At 42.9% G+C, this 18,636-nt stretch overlaps 1 protein-coding gene across 1 annotated transcript; it reads left to right on the forward strand.

The window, feature by feature from the left end:
* Positions 1-17,806: 17,806 nt before the first annotated feature.
* On the forward strand, positions 17,807-18,318 carry LOC120916068 (optic atrophy 3 protein homolog). Its single transcript, XM_040326903.1, has one exon. The coding sequence runs from the start codon at positions 17,849-17,851 to the stop codon at positions 18,302-18,304; it is 456 nt and encodes a 151-aa protein (XP_040182837.1). The 5' UTR covers positions 17,807-17,848; the 3' UTR covers positions 18,305-18,318.
* The last annotated feature ends 318 nt before the right edge of the window (positions 18,319-18,636 follow it).

Below are 18,636 nucleotides of genomic sequence, written 5' to 3' on the forward strand. Positions count from 1 at the left end.
AAATTAAAAGTTCCTATAGACATGAGATGACAGTCACCCTATCCAGATGTTTTTGGTTGAATCAGATGGCAATACCCTCTCCATGGGCAGTTCCAAGCAACCCTTAGAGAATTTCCATGGGAAATAATGACCATTCCTGCTGCAACGATCTATTGTGTCTCCCCTTTGATAAGCAGAGACACCAGAAATGTTTGACAGGTGCTTCCACTCCGCATAAAAAATTACCCACAGAGACAATCTGGAAGATGATCAGAACATATTTGAGTGTTCAGCTGCCTTTCTTGCTGTCACTTTAACCACTTCTGCTTCTGGAAGGTTTTACCCCCTTCCTGACCAGGCCATTTTTTGTGATACGGCACTTCATTGCTTTAACTGACAATCGCATTGTCGTGCGACACTATACCCAATTTTTTATTAATTTTTTGCCTCCAATAGAGCTTTCTTTTGGTGGTATTTGATCACCTCTGTGGTTTTTATTTTTTGCACTAAAAACAAAAAAAGGGCGACAATTTTGAAAAAATATATATATTTGTTTACTTTCTGCTTTAAAACATATCCAATACATTTTTTTTTTAAATCTAGTGTCTTTATCAATTTAGGCCAATATGTATTCTGCTACATGTTTTTGGTAAAATAAAATACCAACAAGTGTGTATTGATTGGTTTGCGCAAAAGTTTTAGCATCTACAAAATATGGGATAAATTTATGGACTTTTTAATTTTTTTACTAGTAATGGCGACGATCAGTGATTTTTAGCGGAACTGCAATTCTTCTGACAAATCTGACACTTAGTGACACTTTTTGGGGACCAGTGACACCAATATAGTGATCTGTGCTAAAAAAATGCACTGTCACTGCACTAATGACAGGGGTTAACATCAGGGGCAATCAAGGGGTTAACTGTGTTCCCTGGATATGCTTGCTAACTGTGTGGGGGATGGTTGCACTGTAGGAAGACAGAGATCCGTGTTCCTTCCTACTTAGCAGGAACACAAGATTTCCATACTAGCAGAACGGCAATCTGCCTTGTTTACATAGAAAGACCGCCATTCTGCCTCTCTTCGACCGATCTCTGGGTTTCCGGTGGACATCGGGCCCGCCGGACCCACTGATTGGACACAGTGGGAGTGGGGCTCTGGTGGCGCAACCGTGCCCCAGAGCCCTTGAAAAAGATCATGTACAGGTACGTAATTTTGCACTTAAAGTGGGGGTTCACCCTAAAAAAAAAAAAAATTCTAGCATGCCATTCAGCATAGTAGCGCAAGGTACAGTATGCCTTTATTTTATTTTTTTGGCGCCATACTCACTGTTTAATCGCATAGTAAAGTTTCAGGGGAATGGGCGTTCCTATGCAGAGGGAACGTGATTGACGGCCGGCTATGGCGCGTCACGCTTCCCGAGAAGAGCCGAAATAGGACTTTGCTCTTCACGGCGCCTGCGCAGTCAGCTCTGATGTCTGTGCGCAGGCGCCGTATAGCGCCGTGAACAGCCGAGTCCTACTCCGGCTCTTCTCGGGAAGCGTGACGCGCCATAGCCGGCCGTCAATCATGTTCCCTCTGCATAGGAACGCCCATTCCCCGCGGGGAGTCTGAAACTTTACTACGCGATTAAACAGTGAGTACGGCGCCAAAAAAATATATAAAGGCATACTGTAGCTCACGCTACTATGCTGAATGGCATGCTAGATACTTGCTTTTCAGGGTGAACCACCGCTTTAAGGGCCATCCTCTGCAGTAAATGTACGTGGAGTGGTCCTTAAGCAGTTAACTAACCCATATTGCTTGTTATATATTGTTAAGAAAAGAAAATAAGAAAAATAAAAAAATAAGAAAAATCAAGCAAAATTGCAATAGTGTGAATCTCACTAGGAATGATTTTATTGCACTTGATTTAGAGGAAAAATTATTCATTTCATGTTTAACCACTTAAGACCCAGACATTTAGGCAGCTAAAGGACTTGGCCAGTTTTTGCGATTCGGCACTGCGTCGCTTTAACTGACTATTGCGCGGTCGTGCGATGGGCTCCTAGGTGGTATTTGATCACCTCTGCAGTTTTTATTTTTTGCGCTATAAACAAAAATAGAGCGACAATTTTGAAAAAAATGCAATATTTTTAACTTTTTGCTATAATAAAAAAAAAGATAAAAAATTATTTTCCTCAGTTAAGGCCGATACGTATTTGTATACCTATTTTTGGTAAAAAAACCCGCAATAAGCGTTTATCGATTGGTTTGCGCAAAATGTATAGCATTTACAAAATAGGGGATAGTTTTATTGCATTTTTATAAAAAAAATGTTTTACTAATAATGGCGGCGATCAGCGATTTTTTTCGTGACTGCGACATTATGGCGGACACTTCGGACAATTTTGACACATTTTTGGGACCATTGTCATTTTCACAGCAAAAAATGCATTAAAAATGCATTGTTTACTGTGAAAATGACAATTGCAGTTTGGGAGTTAACCACAAGGGGGCGCTGAAGGGGTTAAGTGTGACCTCATTTGTGTTTCTAACTGTAGGGGGTGTGGCTGTAGGTGTGATGTCATTGATTGTGTTTCCCTATAAAAGGGAACACCCGATCAATGACGGCGCCACAGTGAAGAACGGGGAAGCTGTGTTTACACACAGCTCTCCCCGTTCTTCAGCTCTGGGGACCGATCGCAGGACTCCAGCAGCAAATGGTTCCCACGGGTCCCACAGTCACGGTCACAGAGCTTTGGACGGGGTCGCGGGCACGCGCCCGCGACCCACGGCTGGGCACTTAAAGAGGACGTGAACACAAAACCTCCTGCGCTCTGGTGTTTCACCAAACCGGGTACAGCAGTGTGGTCAAACGGCAAAATCAGAAGTCTTGCAGCCCTCCACAGAACAAAGGGTGTTTCATATGGCTAAAACGAAAAGAAAAGAAAGGAGGGCGCACCGACCTTGTGCATTACCACTTAAAATTTATTAAAAACAGAATACAAAGCAATAGTCCTACTCACAAGACAATCAAGAGTAAGACAGCTGGACTGGACCTCGCGGCACCTGCCAGTGGAACATCTGACATCTGAACGGCTGACAAAGCACGACGGGAAATTTTCGAAACGGAGCATGCGCAGTTCAATCGGCGCGGGGACGTGCTTCATTTAAATGAATCACGCCCCCTACCCGCCGATTTGAATTCTGCCGCCAGAAATACACTACGCCGCCGTAACTTACGGTGCAAAATCTTCCTGGATTTAACTTAAAGCCAGGTAAGATACGGCGGCGTAGCATATCTCTGATACGCTGCGCCTATCCAATTCTGGAGCAGACAATGCAGTGTATGGGAGATTGGAGCAGACAGTGCAATGTATGGGTGATTGGACTCCAATTTCTATCATTAGAAAAGCTTTTAATGTTTTAAGTCTTTAAAGTTTTTAAAGTATAATATATACAGTGCCGGCCCAAGACATTGTGCTGCCTGGGACCAAGAATGAAATGCTGCCCCCCCCCCCAGAAAAAAAATCACCCCAACCAAAAGGCCCCCACATTCATTATTTTATATCATGATAACTAAAGGGGACCTCTCATGGCTCTATACATGTATAAAGGAGTATAAAGAGGACCTGTCATTGCTCTATACATGTACTGTATATAGAGTACCTGTCATTACTCTTTACATGTAAAGGAATATCAAGAGGACCTGTCATGGCGCTATAAATGTATATAGGACTATAAAGAGTACTTGACATGGCTCTATACATGTATAAAGAAGTATAAAGAGGACCTGTCATGGCTCTATACATGTATATAGAGGACCTGTCGAGACTCTTTACATGTAAAGGAATATAAAGAGGACCTGCCATGGCGCTATAAATGTATATAGGACTATAAAGAGTACTTGACATGGCTCTATACATGTATAAAGGAGTATAACGAGGGCCTGTCATGGCTCTATACATGTATATAGAGGACCTGTCGAGACTCTTTACATGTAAAGGAATATAAAGAGGACCTGCCATGGCGCTATAAATGTATATAGGAGTATAAAGAGGACCTGTCATGGCTCTATACATGTATAAAGAGGGCCTGTCATGGCTCTGTACATGCATATAGGCGTATAAAAGGACCTGCCATGGCTCTATACATGTATCCAGCTGTATAAAGGGACCTGTGAATTGCCGGCGGCCACAATGTCTTTTGCGCAAACTAATAATTTTTTTTTTGGTACCAAAAATATGTAGAAGAATACATATTGGCCTAAACTGAAGAAAATAGTTTATTTTTCAAAATTTTGGGGATATTTATTATAGCAAAAAGTTAAAACATATATATATTTATAGCACAAAAAATAAAAACCGCAGAGGTGTGATCAAATATCACCAAAAGAAAGCTCTATTTGTGGGAAAAAAAGGACATCAATTTTATTTGGGTGGCGGAACGGGCTGGCGGGCATCAGTATGCTGCCCCCCTAAAAGTGCTGCCTGGTACCCATGGTACCACCCGGTCCCATCATAGGGTCGGCCCTGAATATATAACTATACTGTATATATAAATAGTAGTAGCAACAATCTTGACTAAGGTATATCAAGCAAAACATAAATACGGCTTTTGTGAAAGCGCATTGGATTAACCACTTGCCGCCCGCCAATGACAAATTGACGTCGGCAAAGTGGTTGTAGAATCCTGACTGGACGTCATATGACGTCCTCAGGATTCTGAGCCGCTGCGCGCCCCCGGGGGCGCGCATCGCGGTGATCGTTGTTGCAGGGTGTCAGTCTGACACCCCGCAACACTGATCTCGGTAAAGAGTCTCTCACGGAGACTCTTTACCACGTGATCAGCCGTGTCCAATCACGGCTGATCACGATGTAAACAGGAAGAGCCGTTGATGGCTCTTCCTCACTCGCGTCTGACAGACACGAGTAGAGGAGAGCCGATCGGCGGCTCTCCTGACAGGGGGGGTTCGCGCTGATTGTTTATCAGCGCAGCCCCCCCTAGGATCGCCACATGGACCACCAGGGAAGTCCACCCTGGACCACCAGGGAAGCGGGCAAAAAAAAAAAAAGTCTTGAAGAAAAAAAAAAAAAAAAAGTCTTGAAGAAAAAAAAAAGTCTTGAAAAAAAAAATAAAGTCTGGAAAAAAAAGCAATAAAAAAGATGCTAATCAGTGCCCACAAATGGGCACTGACTGGCAACATGTGTAAATCAGTCCCGCCCCACAGTGTCCATCAGTGCCACACCACAGTGTCCATCAGTGCCACCCCACAGTGTCCATTAGTGCCACCCCACAGTGCCCATCCATGCCCAGTGCCCACCTATCAGTGCCCATCTGTGCCACCCATAATTATCCATCAGTGCCGCCCATGAGTGCCCATCTGTGCCGCATATGAGTGCCCAGTGCCGCCCATGAGTGCCCATCAGTGCCGCCCATGAGTGCCCATCAGTGCCGCCTATGTGTGCCCATCAGTGCTGCCTATGTCTGCCCATCAGTGCCGCCTATGTGTGCCCATCCGTGCCGCCTATGTGTGCCCATCAGTGCCGCATACCAGCGCCGCCAATCAGTGCCACCTCATCTGTGCCCGTCAGTACTACCTCATCGATGTCCATCAGTGCCATCTCATTGGTGCCCATCAGTGCCGCCATATCAGTGCCCGTAATTGAAAGAGAAATCTTACTTATTTACAAAAAAATTAACAGAAAAAAATAAAAACATAATTTTTTTTCAAAATTTTCAGTCTTTTTTTAGTTGTTGCGCAAAAAAAAAAAATCGCAGAGGTGATCAAATACCACCAAAAGAAAGCTCTATTTGTGGGAAAAAAAGGACGCCAATTTTGTTTGGGTACAGTGTAGCACGACCGCGCAATTGCCATTCAAAGTGCGACAGTGCTGAAAGCTGAAAATTGGCTTGGGCAGGAAGGTGCGTACGTGCCCTGTATGGAAGTGGTTAAAGACCTAACATTGTCTTATATAGTCATCTTCCAGTGAAACACTATTGCAAAAAAAAAGTATTACTAGCTTTGGCAGTGGTATAGTGCAGTCTATCATATGAGCAGTGCAAGAAATAATTATGCCCAGATGTGGCATGGACCCTTGGGCGTAGCCTGGCAGCATTTTGATGTTAAACATGGAAAATTCCAAAAGTTCTGGGTCACCTTCTCCATAGCAAACAGGTTTAATACTACTGTGAGAGGTGCCCCATCACATGGCTACAAGCGTAAACAAATCTGTATGACACAGTAGTGTTGCTTGAAAAAAATGTTTACCTCCAGGAGATGATGGCAGCAGGGAAGATGATGCGCTGCAGCCGGAAATCGCAGTGGGCAACCTGGTGGCAACACGCCTGCATGTATTGGATGTCTGCCTGCCCGGCACCAGCAATTTTATTGGCCGACCCCCGCCACACACACATCACACCAGCCCACCAATCAGGGGAGGATTCAGTGCAGCCATGCCACCTGGATAATTGAGCTATCGCTTCTAAATACAGAAGCTGGGTTTCTGTAATTAGAAGTGACAGCAGTCAGAGTCTGAGAGAAAACACTGACAGGTCTAGTGCTAGAGGAGTTCCACCACATTCTGTTTCAACAAAAGCTCTGCCTCCCCCTCGCCACCCTCGGGATAGGGTCACCCCTCTAGCGGGTGTCACCTGGGTGCAGCCCGCACCCTCAAAGCGACGTCACAGTGTGTGGGAAATGCTTTAACTGTGGGAAAACAGAGATCCGTGTAGAACCAGCGCAGCAGACACACCCACAAAATGACCCCATTCTGGAAAGCTAACACCTCAACTTAAGAGGCATAATGAGCCTTTTGAAAATATCATTTTTTTGCCACAAGTTTTTTGAATTATTTGTTTTACACAAAGTTGTCAATGAATAGGATATTTTTTAACACACAGCATCAGCATACTTAAAATGACACCACAAAATACATTCTACTTCTCCTCCTGAGTATGGGGATGCCATGTGTATGAGACTTTTTCAGAGCCTAACCACTTAGAGAGGCCCAAGTAACACCTTAAGGCATTCTAGGGTCATACATTTCCTGATGACCTTTGACATTTGTGGAGGCCCTGGAGCACCAGGACAATGGAAACACCCACAAATTGACCCTTTTTTGGAAAGAAAACACCAAGGTATTTTCTGAAAGGCATAGTGAGGCTTTTGAGAGTAAACACCCCAAGGGTTTTTTTTTTTTTTAAGGCATAGCAAGTCTTTTGAAGATTTTGTTTTTTTGCCACAAGTTTTTGGAAAATGCAAAAGTTGTCAGTTTGTAAGATATTTTTAACACACAGCATGGGCATACTTAGAATTACCCCACAAAACACATTCTGCTACTGTACTTCTCCCAAGTATGGGAATGGGTATACCACATACAGTATTAAAACATTTTCAATGTTAGGACTGATCTTGTGTATTATGAAAATCAATCAATTGTTCAAAAACCAATGTACTGTAATGTTGCCTCTGTATGAGTCGGAATAAAGCTAATGCCGCGTACACACGACCGTTTTTCATGACGTTTTTAAATTGGTCATTAAAAACTATCGTGTGTAGGCTCCAGAGCATTTTTCTCGACGTGAAAAATGGCCATTAAAAATTTAGAACATGCTCTAATTTTTCTCGTTTTTCAGGTCGTCGTTTTTAACGTCATGAAAAACGGTCGTGTGTAGGCTTTAACGACGGGAAAAAAACGTGCATGCTCAGAAGCAATTTATGAGACAGAAGCACTCGTTCTGGTAAAACTAGCATTTGTAATGGAGATAGCCCATTCGTCACGCTGTAACAGACTGAAAAGCACGATAACTGAAAAGCACGAAGACTGAAAAGCGTGAATCATCTCTCACAACACTTTTACTAAGGCCAGTACACACGGGCAAACATGTACGATGAAACCGGTCCGTCGGACCGTTTTCACCGTACATGTCTGCCCGGGGACTTCTGTACGATGGCTGTACTAACCATCGTACAGAAGTCCGCGCGTAAACAATGTCCGCGCCGTCGCCGCGACGATGACGCGGCGACGTGGGCGGGCCTGCCTTTTAAATGCTTCCACGCATGCGTCGAAGTCATTCGGCGCATGCGAGGGATGGCGGGCGCTCGGACATGTACGGTAGGTCTGTACAGACGAACGAACATGTCCGAGCGTGCAGGATTCCAGCGGACGGTATTAAAACAAGTCCAGGAATATTTGTCTGCTGGGAAAAGGCCCGGCGGGCAAATGTTTGCTGGAATTCTGCCCGCTCGCGCCTACACACGACCGAACATGTATGCTGAAACTGGTCCGCGGACCAGTTTCAGCATACATGTTTGGTCGTGTGTACGGGGCCTAACACAAAATCAGCAAAAGCAGCCCAAAGTGTGGTACCATCCGAATGGAACTTCCCCTTTATAGTATCGTCATACGTGTTGTATGTCACCGCGCTTTGCTCGAGCATTTTTTTTTTATGATCGTGTGTATGCAATGCAGGCTTGAAAAGAATCATGTTGAGAAAACGTCAGTTTTTTCCATGACATGAAAAATGGTCGTGTGTACGCGGCTTTAGTATGGCATCACCTATAGCAGTCCCCATTCCTATAAATAAACAATTTAATGTGGCTGCCCCAGGAATGCCATTTTCACCAGCCAGGAGGTACAAGAGGTTAAACAATGGGTAAACAAAACAGTTCCTGCTGTTCCAGAAATGCAATTGTCCACAGGAGATGGCTGGGACTGGTGTTTCATAGGAACTTAGCAAGATATTCAGATGGGTTAGTTCAGGCATCAGGGATGGAGATGCTGTCAATAGACAGAAAAATGATAGATCTAGAGAGCAGGCAGCAACATGATCAATAACCAGGCCAGGGTTAGTCCAGGCGGCAGGCAGAACACACACTGCACTGGTGTGGTGGTGATCAGGAATGTTGTTGCTGGCTGAACTGGCTCTGGTGACAGTGACACTAGTGTAGCAGCGATCAGGAAAAACTGCTGGCTAGAGTGGCCTAGCGCCTAGTTTGATAGTGATCTGGGACACCGTGACTGGCTGGTCACATTGTCTGCATTTGAGGTCTTGCACCCTCACAGATGTCATATTACTGTCCTTGCAGCTGCTGTGTCCAATAGACATTGATGGAACTGCTTGCACAGGGATGCACAGAACTCCTGTGCATCCTCATGCAAGTAAACAGAGCTCTTGCATGGGATACACACTGATATGCCCCATGTGAATGAGACCTTCTGATGACACTTGGATTAGTGTTGTGATCAGGGACACTGTAACTGGCTGTACTATTATGCCTCATTCACACAGAGTGTATCAATAGGCACTATCTGTGTACACTTACCTGCACAAGGGATGCAAATGCCCCTGGTGACGGCTTTCTAAGCCCAAACGCGTCGTGTTCCGCTTTTCAGCATCCCATACTGATTTTATAACTTCATGTGATCACTTTTTATCTGCTTATTTTTTGTTATATGAAATTTTAAATAAAACCTGTCACAGTTTATTTTTTGACCTGCACCATTTGGAGCACTCGTTTTCCTTTTTTCCGTTGCCCTGCGAGCCAGTTGGAATTTCTTTATTTTGAATCCTGCACTGGAAGGTCCATCTGTCTGGTCCTGTTGAATGTGACATCCATCCCATCTGGGTGATTGAAGGATATACCACCATCCGGGGAGTCCTTGGTTGCAGTGATCCAGGTCTGTCGTGACCACTAAGCGCATGAGTCCACACCCCATGGTAAGAGTACCTTAATATACTTATATCTATTGTTGGATGCCTTGGTGATCTCTTCAGGCAACGAGACATTCCACATCATATGTCAATCATTGGAAAGTTACTTTTTCTCTGTGTGGACTTTTACTTCACGCATTAGTTTGTGTGATCGTTTCACCCATCCGGCATCACATTTGTGTGGTGCATGGTCTTCATATGGACTTTTTTTACTTGTTAAGTTGGAATTTAAAGCTAGTTTTTGAACTTATGTCACTATAAGTATTGTGCACAACATATTTCAGCGCCACACTATTTCCCTTTATCCTTTAACAAAACTGAGTACACCCTTAAGTGAAAATGTCCACATTGAGCCCAAAGTGTCTATATGTTGTGTGACCACCATTATTTTCCAGGACTGCCTTAACCCTCTTGGATGTGAGTTCACCAGAGCTTCACAGGTTGCCACTGGAGTCCTCTTCCACTCTTCCATGAAAACATCCCAGAGCTGGTGGATGTTAGAGACCTTCTACTCTTCCACCTTCGTTTGAGGATGCACCAAAGATGCTCAATAGGGTTTAGGTCTGGAGACATGCTTGACCAGTCCATCACCTTTACCTTCTTTAGCAAGGCAGGGGTTGTCTTAAAGGTGTGTTTGGGGTCATTATTATGTTGTAATACTGTCCTGCAGCTTAAACTCTGAAGGGAGGAGATCAAGCTCTGCTTCAGTATGTCACAATACATGTTGGCATTCATGTTTCCCTCAATAAACTGTAGCTCCTCAGTGGCGGCAGCACTCATGCAGCCCCAGAACATGACACTCCCACCACCATGCTTGACTGTAGGCAAGACACAGTTGTCTTTGTACTCCTCACCTGGTTGCCATTACACACGCTTGACACCATCTGAAACAAATACGTTTATCTTGGTCTCATCAGACCACAGGACATGGTTCCAGTAATCCATGTCTTTAGTCTGTGTAACAGGCGCTCTCAGCGCCGTAATGCATTCCACGCTGGAACGCATATGGCGCCCGCGCGATGACGTCATCGCCAGGCGCGGTGTGCGTTCCAGCTTGGAACTCGTAAGTGCGCCGCACATCACAGCTGCGCTGCACTCAGTGCTTATACACTGCACCTGTCTCCTGCCTATAAAGGCATTTACCTCACATAGAAACCTTGTTCTATTATTGTCAGCCATACTGGCCACGCTACAATACAGGTACCTTCGCTACCACACTGGACATCAACTCAGGTTGCCACATTATGACTAGCTAGCAAAGACCTTCACTACATCCAGGCTGCCATCACTGCAGAAAACCTAAGAGTTCTTCCTTGCTGACACCCTACACTACGGAATCCCTTGCTGCTATACTCAAGCCCTGCAAACAGATAAGTAGCAATTGTTTCACTTGTAGTGCCTTAGAAAGACCTGCTACGTATATTGCTTCTAAACATTGCTGTATTTAACTCTGGCTTATTGGATACTAAGATACTGCTTGGGACTGACTGTTGTGCCTGTTGGCTGTTGCTGTGGAGTATCTTAAAGGGACATACACTCTCAAATTAGCTGAGCTATAAGTGACTCTCCTATGCAACTATTAGTTGTTATCACAATTCCTATTTATTACGTGCTTGACATAAGTTATTTCTTGTTTATGGGCCCATGCCCTAAGTTACTGAACATGTTCGCCTAAACTTTTCTATGCTAAGGGTTGAGGGTATTTCATACTTATTTCCTTAGTGGCCTAATGTATTTATTTATGTTGAAATTCATATGTTATAGTTTGGCACAGGGCACTGTATTGGTATTTATTGCCCACTATTTGTTGATTGTTTGCACATTAATTAATAATCATAGACACATATACATACTTTTTGTTTTGATTTTTGAGTAACAAGTTCACAGGATCAGTCTTGGTAAAATGTTAATGTTAAGTTAGCGCAATACACTTCACAAATACATAAAATCAAGCATGTATGCAAAAATACCGGTCCCAGAATCCGATCCAACCACCTCATGGTTTCAGCATGCGTGATGACATCACAACCATGAACTCTGCCCCGGCTTGTCATCCATACCCATATTGGAGGCACTTGTTGGGCGTATAAATGCATTTGATCCTTCATATTTGGAACTTTTAGGAAATGTTATAATAATGGACTGTTTTATCACATGAGACCCACCTTTTAACACTTTTAATCTGTTTCATATTTTTAGATATTGTCACAGTATAGTCCTATTTTTAACATTGTTATTATCATTTCTTGCAGGCTTTTGTGATTATTTGTTGGGCAACTACAAAGAAAATAATTGCCATTTTTGATTGTGATGTGTTTAGGCCTTTAATTCCATCACGTACAAGAGCAATCTGTGATTATAATAATAATAAACATAAACATAATCATAATAATAGTCAGTTACCCTGGATCTTATGATTACTAATTGAAGTCAGGTACAACAAACATGTAATGTTTCTTCTACCACATGACAAACACCAAAACACTATGTATATGTAGAAATTCTTTACCACTGCATGAGCACATTCTAGGCAGTGGTTATACTGAGAGAACTTTGACTTTCCATACTAAACCTGGAACCACTACAATTAAATTTCACATAAAAAAAAAGTGCAAAGTCCTCTCTTCTTAAAAAAGGCATAACATATATTGGTGGTTTCTAGTAAGCATGTAGAAAGTGATCCGACCTAATGAAAGTCCCAAAGGCATATGAAATAGTTTGACAGGACCAAACCCTTTTACCTAAGGGATTTTATGAGAAATGCTTCTTCACTTATCAGGCTGAATAGGTCTTTCTAAATATCTCAAAGCCCCTACAGCAAACCAGGTGCTTTTGTAATCTTCACAAATATTTACAATTGACCCATTTGATCTTTCTGTGATCATTTGAACTGCCCCATTTGATCTTTCTGTGACCTTGGTTAACAAAGTAATTTTTACAAAAGTAACCAGTGACATCTAGATTATAGTATTGATTTAGAAAATACTCTTATTCCATAGCATTATATTTAAGTAATTCCAAACAAGTTCTAAATGCAGACTAACAGTTCTTGGGACCTCATTAGGGGCAGAGTACAACGGCACTATGACCAGAAGAAGAAATTCGATAAAAGCATCCTGTTTGTGAATAAAAGAGGAACAAATATTCAAAATGTGCCCTCCTCTATGTACTCTGTGGACAAATAATTCAGGTAAGGGAAGCGTAAACTTTTATTTTGTAAAATTGTGAAAGCATTTGTATAATATGACCTGTCTCTGGCCTAAAGTAGATAGTACCGATAGGTGTATATGTGCATTTGTTTGACATTATTTTATACTATTATTTTATTTTCCTTATTAAATGCAAAATCAATTTTTTTCAGTTTAATGTGTCCACGTTTTTTTTATAATTATTAGATATAATCATTTGTTTAAGGATCAAGGAAATATGGCATGGTAACACCTGACCTGATTTTTTTTTTTTTTTATGTGGAGAGACATTCCCCACTTGAGAAAAAATCACAAGAGTATTAGAGGACAAAAAATCTTGGGACATTAATACAAGAATAAAACCCCAAAGAAAACTTTGTGCTCAGTGAAAATGATGTACGATAAAGCAGCACTTCATGTCCTCTCCACTCCAAGCTCAACCCCATCCGAATACTAGCCAAAAACATATAATGATAAAAAGGTGCGCTATCCCTTTAAAAATCAAACCGTCAATATACGTTGTAAACATCATCACATGAAATCAGTGCAAACCAGGTTCCCAGCCCCCTGATGAAATTGGTTATGATGAAACATGTTTGGTAGAGCAAGTAGTGATGTCATCACATCTTCCGTCCGAGTGTGGTGGTGTCTTATTTACTTGCTGTTCCTTACCATTACTCAATTTGTGCGTGCATTTTTTGCCTAATAAAAAATATGAGTTATTTGCAGTATTACACCATATGGCTTACTTTTTGTCTTCCTCTGCTTATGGCACTATGTTATGACTGAGACCAGACTGATTGCCTTCTGTGGGTCCTAAGAGTGATGCTACCTGGCCAGCTAAGGCCTTCTTTATTTGTATTACACAAGCTCTATTGACCTGTATGATTTATAGATTAGTTCCTTTGGTAAAGAGTGTGTGCGCCTGGTGGTGTGGGCCTTGCATTCTGTGTTTACATGATTAGTGAAGACAGAGGAAATCCCCAATGCCACACATCCATGCAGTCCTACGATGGTGATGAGAGCACCAGAAGATTCACAAATTTCATACAATGGGCAGAACATAATAAAACAAGCCAAATGGCTACTCACAGGATGAAAGTAATGATTAGGCAAATAGGTAATGTAGGGTCCAAAGTCACTGTGTGATCCACGGTCACATAAAGAGCAGCGTCCCAGCGGTGTGATAACAGTCCGTAGGGAGATGGAACTGCAGAGTAGTCTCTGTAAGCATCCGGATGGCTACCTGAGCTGGACGCCGTTCAGCCTCAGCGATGTCTGGAAACTGGAACCGGAAGTGCGTATCAGCACGGAACGCAGGCTCGAGAGGGTTCGTGACCAATCAAATGACACATTTCACAGCTTCTGTTTCTTCAGATCTCTGCCTGTACATTACTTCCATCCTGTGAGTAGCCATCTGGCTTGTTTTTTTATTTAAATGATTAAATATACACTACACTTAGTCTGGCGTACCTTGTCTATTTTCTACTTGTTTCCCCAGAGTCTGCTTCAACTCCCAAAGTAGCTAGCGCTGGTGTAATGAACTGACACCCCCTTTTTTTATCTATTGTTGGGACTTTGAGTTTCATTATTTTATTGCACCTATTATTGCTATTACAAACATATTACTCAGTTGGTTCTTGCGCCATCTTCTCCTTTTCTGTTAGAACATCATAAAATGCCTTCTCTGCTCCTATCGTGTGATGCAGAGAAGGCGTTTGACAGAGTACATTAGTCCTACCTCAGAGAAGTACTCAAAAAATTTGAATTCTCTGGAAATGTATTTTCATCCCTCCTAGCACTATACTCCTCCCCATAGATAAAGTCTGGACTTCAGGCATAATATCTGATCAGTTTGAAACCACCAATGGCACTCGTCAGGGATGCCCCCTCTCCCCACTAATATTTGCCTTGAAGCCATTAGAACACACCTTTGAATCTCTGGCATACAAGTCTGGAGATGTTGCACACAAAATAGGACTGTATGCAGACGATGCTATTATAGCCATGACAAATACCCTCCAATTCCTACCAGCACTATATGACCTCCTAATGCTATTTGGCCGTATATCTCTTTATAAAGTCAACTGTACTAAGTCCTCCATGATTGGGATAGGATTGAACCAACACACAAAAAACTGTCCTTACTGTAATGCCTCATGTGCTGTACTTTCTCTGCACACTCCTTGTGTCCATACAAACCACTTAATTGTCCTCGCTACAAAGTGTCATCAAAACCTTCATATGGGACAGCAAACATTCTAGAAAAAAGCATTCCACTATGTGCAAAGCTACATTCAAAGCTGGTTTGGGAGTACCGCATATTAAGCAATACTACAAAGCCATCCTCCTAACCCAAGCTAACACTGGTGGTCCCTATCTGAACACCCCACATGGGTTCAAATCGAATACATTTGTTTGGGCCACTCCCCTGGACTCCTTCTTACCGCTCTCTGGCTACAAAACAAACCACATCATTCCTTTCTTAACACAGTTAGTGCCATGATCAAAACCTGTAACTCATGCTGCCAACTTGCCAAAGGACTGTAGCCATTAATTTTTAAGTTCTTTCCTCTCTCCTCCCTGGAACTTGTATGCGCAGACCTATCCACCTCAACATGGTCAGCAGTTGGAATTTCATGCATTGAGGACTTATGCAATAAAGGAATCTTGTACACATTCCTGAACCTCCACTCGAAATATCAGATCCCAAACAGGGAATTCTACAAATTCCTCCAGATATGCCATGCCCTACAAACAATTACGTGGTCAGACAACACTCTCAACTCCATTATCCTACATTTTTTTTTATTAATTCCCTGATAAAGCAAATTCACACATCTACAAGTTGCTGAACTACCCTCAATGACCAAATGGGAAAATACCCTCAACTTATCAGCAGATGTTACAACATGGATAGCACTATGTGGCAAAAGCACCACTTAAATTCTCCAGATGCTTTAATCACTGGGAAACTACACAGAAGATCCTACCTCACTGGTAACAGACACTGGCAAAACGTGCCTGATTCTCTTCCTCACACTTTGCCACCTGCTGGAGAAGATGTGGAGAGATAGGATCCACCGTCCACATCTGGTGGACTTGTCCAATAATTGTCCCTTTCTGGAATAAGGTACAATCCCTCATTGGGAAAATTCTAGGCTAGACCTAGACACATGGCCCTACCCATACCATTGCCTCCTTATGCATATTTGCATTGCAGCTAGGCTTTTGATAGCACGTAACTGAAAAAGCAACCTCTCTCCTTCCAGCCAACAGCTACACTCTACACTCAATCAGAACTTCCATCTGAAACACATGTATGCAAAAGCACATCTTTCAGTACCTAAACAACTGGAACTTTAGGCCCTATGGACCAATGAATCTGCAAATATCAACAGCCCCTTATGCCTCGTACACACGACCGATTTTCCCGGCAGGAAAACTGCCATGAGAGCTTTTGGCCGTGAATCTTGGCCGTGTGTATGCTCCATGGCAGTTTTCCCAACAGGAAAACTGTGGTAAAAAAAGAGAACATGTTTTCTTTTTTCCTGCCGGAATTCCCGGCGGACTTTTTCCATTTGGGAAAACCAGTCGTGTGTATGCTTTCCCGAGGGGAAAAAAACGTGCATGCTCAGAATCAAGTTTGAGATGGGAGTGCTCGTTCTGGTAAAACTAGCGTTCGGAATGGATATAGCACAATCATCATGCTGTAACGGACTGAGAAGCACGAAGACTGAAAAGCGTGAATCGTCTCTGACCAAACTTTTACTAACACGAGGATCAGCAAAAGCAGCCCAAAGGGTGGCACCATTTGAATGGAACTTCCCCTTTATAGTCCCGTCGTACGTGGTGTACGTTACCATGCTTTGGACGGGCGGTATTTGGCCTGAACGTGTGTATGAAAGGCAGGCTTGAGAGGAATGTGAAAAAAGGGAAAACACTGCGCTAAACCAAACATAAATATGAAACAAAGCAGCTGGCACTCAAACAAATAGTGCAGCGCTAAATGATGCGCACAATGTTTAAAAAAGCACAAAAAGTCAAATGTGAACAAAATGTGAATAAAGTCCGTATACAGGCCTCATAAACAAAATATATATAAAGTCAGTGTGAAGACCCTAAAAGCAAACAAAAAAAATGAAACAAAAAATAATTTTGTGCTTTTTTAATCATTGTGCACATCATTTAGGCTTGAGAGGAATCCCGTTGGGAAAAATTTCGTTTTTTTTTTCCTGCCGAGAAAAAACGGTTTTGTGTACAGGGCATAAGAGTATGTCATTAGATTCTCTGATTTAAAGATGTTACAAGTTAAATTTCCATTTATATATTTTTTCTTTTTTTTTGCTACCTTCAATTAAAATTGTTTCCCCGCTAAACTCCTGGGAATTTCCCTGCACCCTCCCCCCCTTACTTTTATATTAATGATATCTAGTACTTGATGCATCACTGCATAGTTGTTATAAGTTCACAATTGTTACCTACGACACCGAGTCGCATGTTCCATCAGACTCAAAACTGACATACTAACTGCTATATAATCTTTGTACTCTGAAAACCTTTGAATAAAATCTGAAGTGAAAAAATAAATAAATAAAGGGAACTAATATCTTATGGATGTGTGATAACTTTTGAAGCATTCTCCGATGCATAGGCCAGGTTGGGAGTGATATTGGGGACAATGATATTTAGTCTCTCTTCTAACTCCTCCTCTGCTGCATGCATGACATTTCTTTTGGCATCTTCTTCCTGATTCTGTGGGGGGAATGTAGCAGATATACGAATTATACATGGCCATATGGAAGGGATAAAATTCAACTTTTTTTATACCAGAAACGGGACTGTCCTCTGGCTATCCTATCGTGTGTACGCGGCCTAAGGGATTTAATGAGAACTGCTTTTTTACTTATTAGGGTGAAATTTTCTTTCTAAATATCTCAAAACCAATACATCGGAGGAACCGGTATGTGACGTCACTGAAGATGGTGGTGGGCGCCTTTCCCATAGCCAAGCTCCTCTATCTCGGGGTCCGGCAGATCAGTAAGCCGCTGGCCAACCGGATCAAGGCTAGAGCACTCCGGAGCGAATTCTTCCGGACCTACGTGTGTCTACCGCCCGCCCAGTTTTATCACTGGGTGGAGATGCGGGCGAAGATGAGGATTATGGGATTCCGTGGAGCGGCCATTAAGCCCCTGAACGAGGACACAGCGGCGGATCTGGGGGCGGAGCTTCTGGGAGAAGGCATTATCTTCCTGGTGGAGGGTGGCTGTATGGTATTGGACTATTCCCGGCAGGCGGCCAACAGCCGCCGGAAGGAGGAGGAAATGGAGGCCAGACTGAAGGCCATGGAGGCCGAGATCGCCCACCTGGGACTGCAGACAGACGAGCTGGACGCCCGCGCCCGGGCCGCGGAGAGGCAACAAACGGCAGCCAAGTGAAGGCGCTGGTCTGTGGACTGATATTTCCACCCCATTTCCAGGGTTGGGAGGGGGGGGACCCTGGGATGTATCGGCTGTATATACAGGAAATAAAGGGACAAACACTCAGCAGATGTAATGGAAGCAAAAAAGTTTTATTTCTAGAAAACAGGTTATAAAAAAAATAAAATAAAATGGTCCCATATACATACAGTACATATATATAATGGCATCAAATATTCCTGACCGCCGCAGCGCCGGGGCCCTTCAACCGTCCAGTGTCTGACCCGAACCGCCTAATTACACACAGAGAGACTTTTACCCGCCACCGTCTATAAACCTGCCAAGACGAT

Source organism: Rana temporaria, chromosome 10, assembly GCF_905171775.1.
Source record: "Rana temporaria chromosome 10, aRanTem1.1, whole genome shotgun sequence".
Taxonomy (NCBI): Eukaryota; Metazoa; Chordata; class Amphibia; order Anura; family Ranidae; genus Rana; species Rana temporaria.

Excerpts from the sequence above, each read along its gene's own strand:
- LOC120916068 (XM_040326903.1), top strand. The coding sequence starts at position 17,849 with ATGGTGGTGGGCGCCTTTCCCATAGCCAAGCTCCTCTATCTCGGGGTC.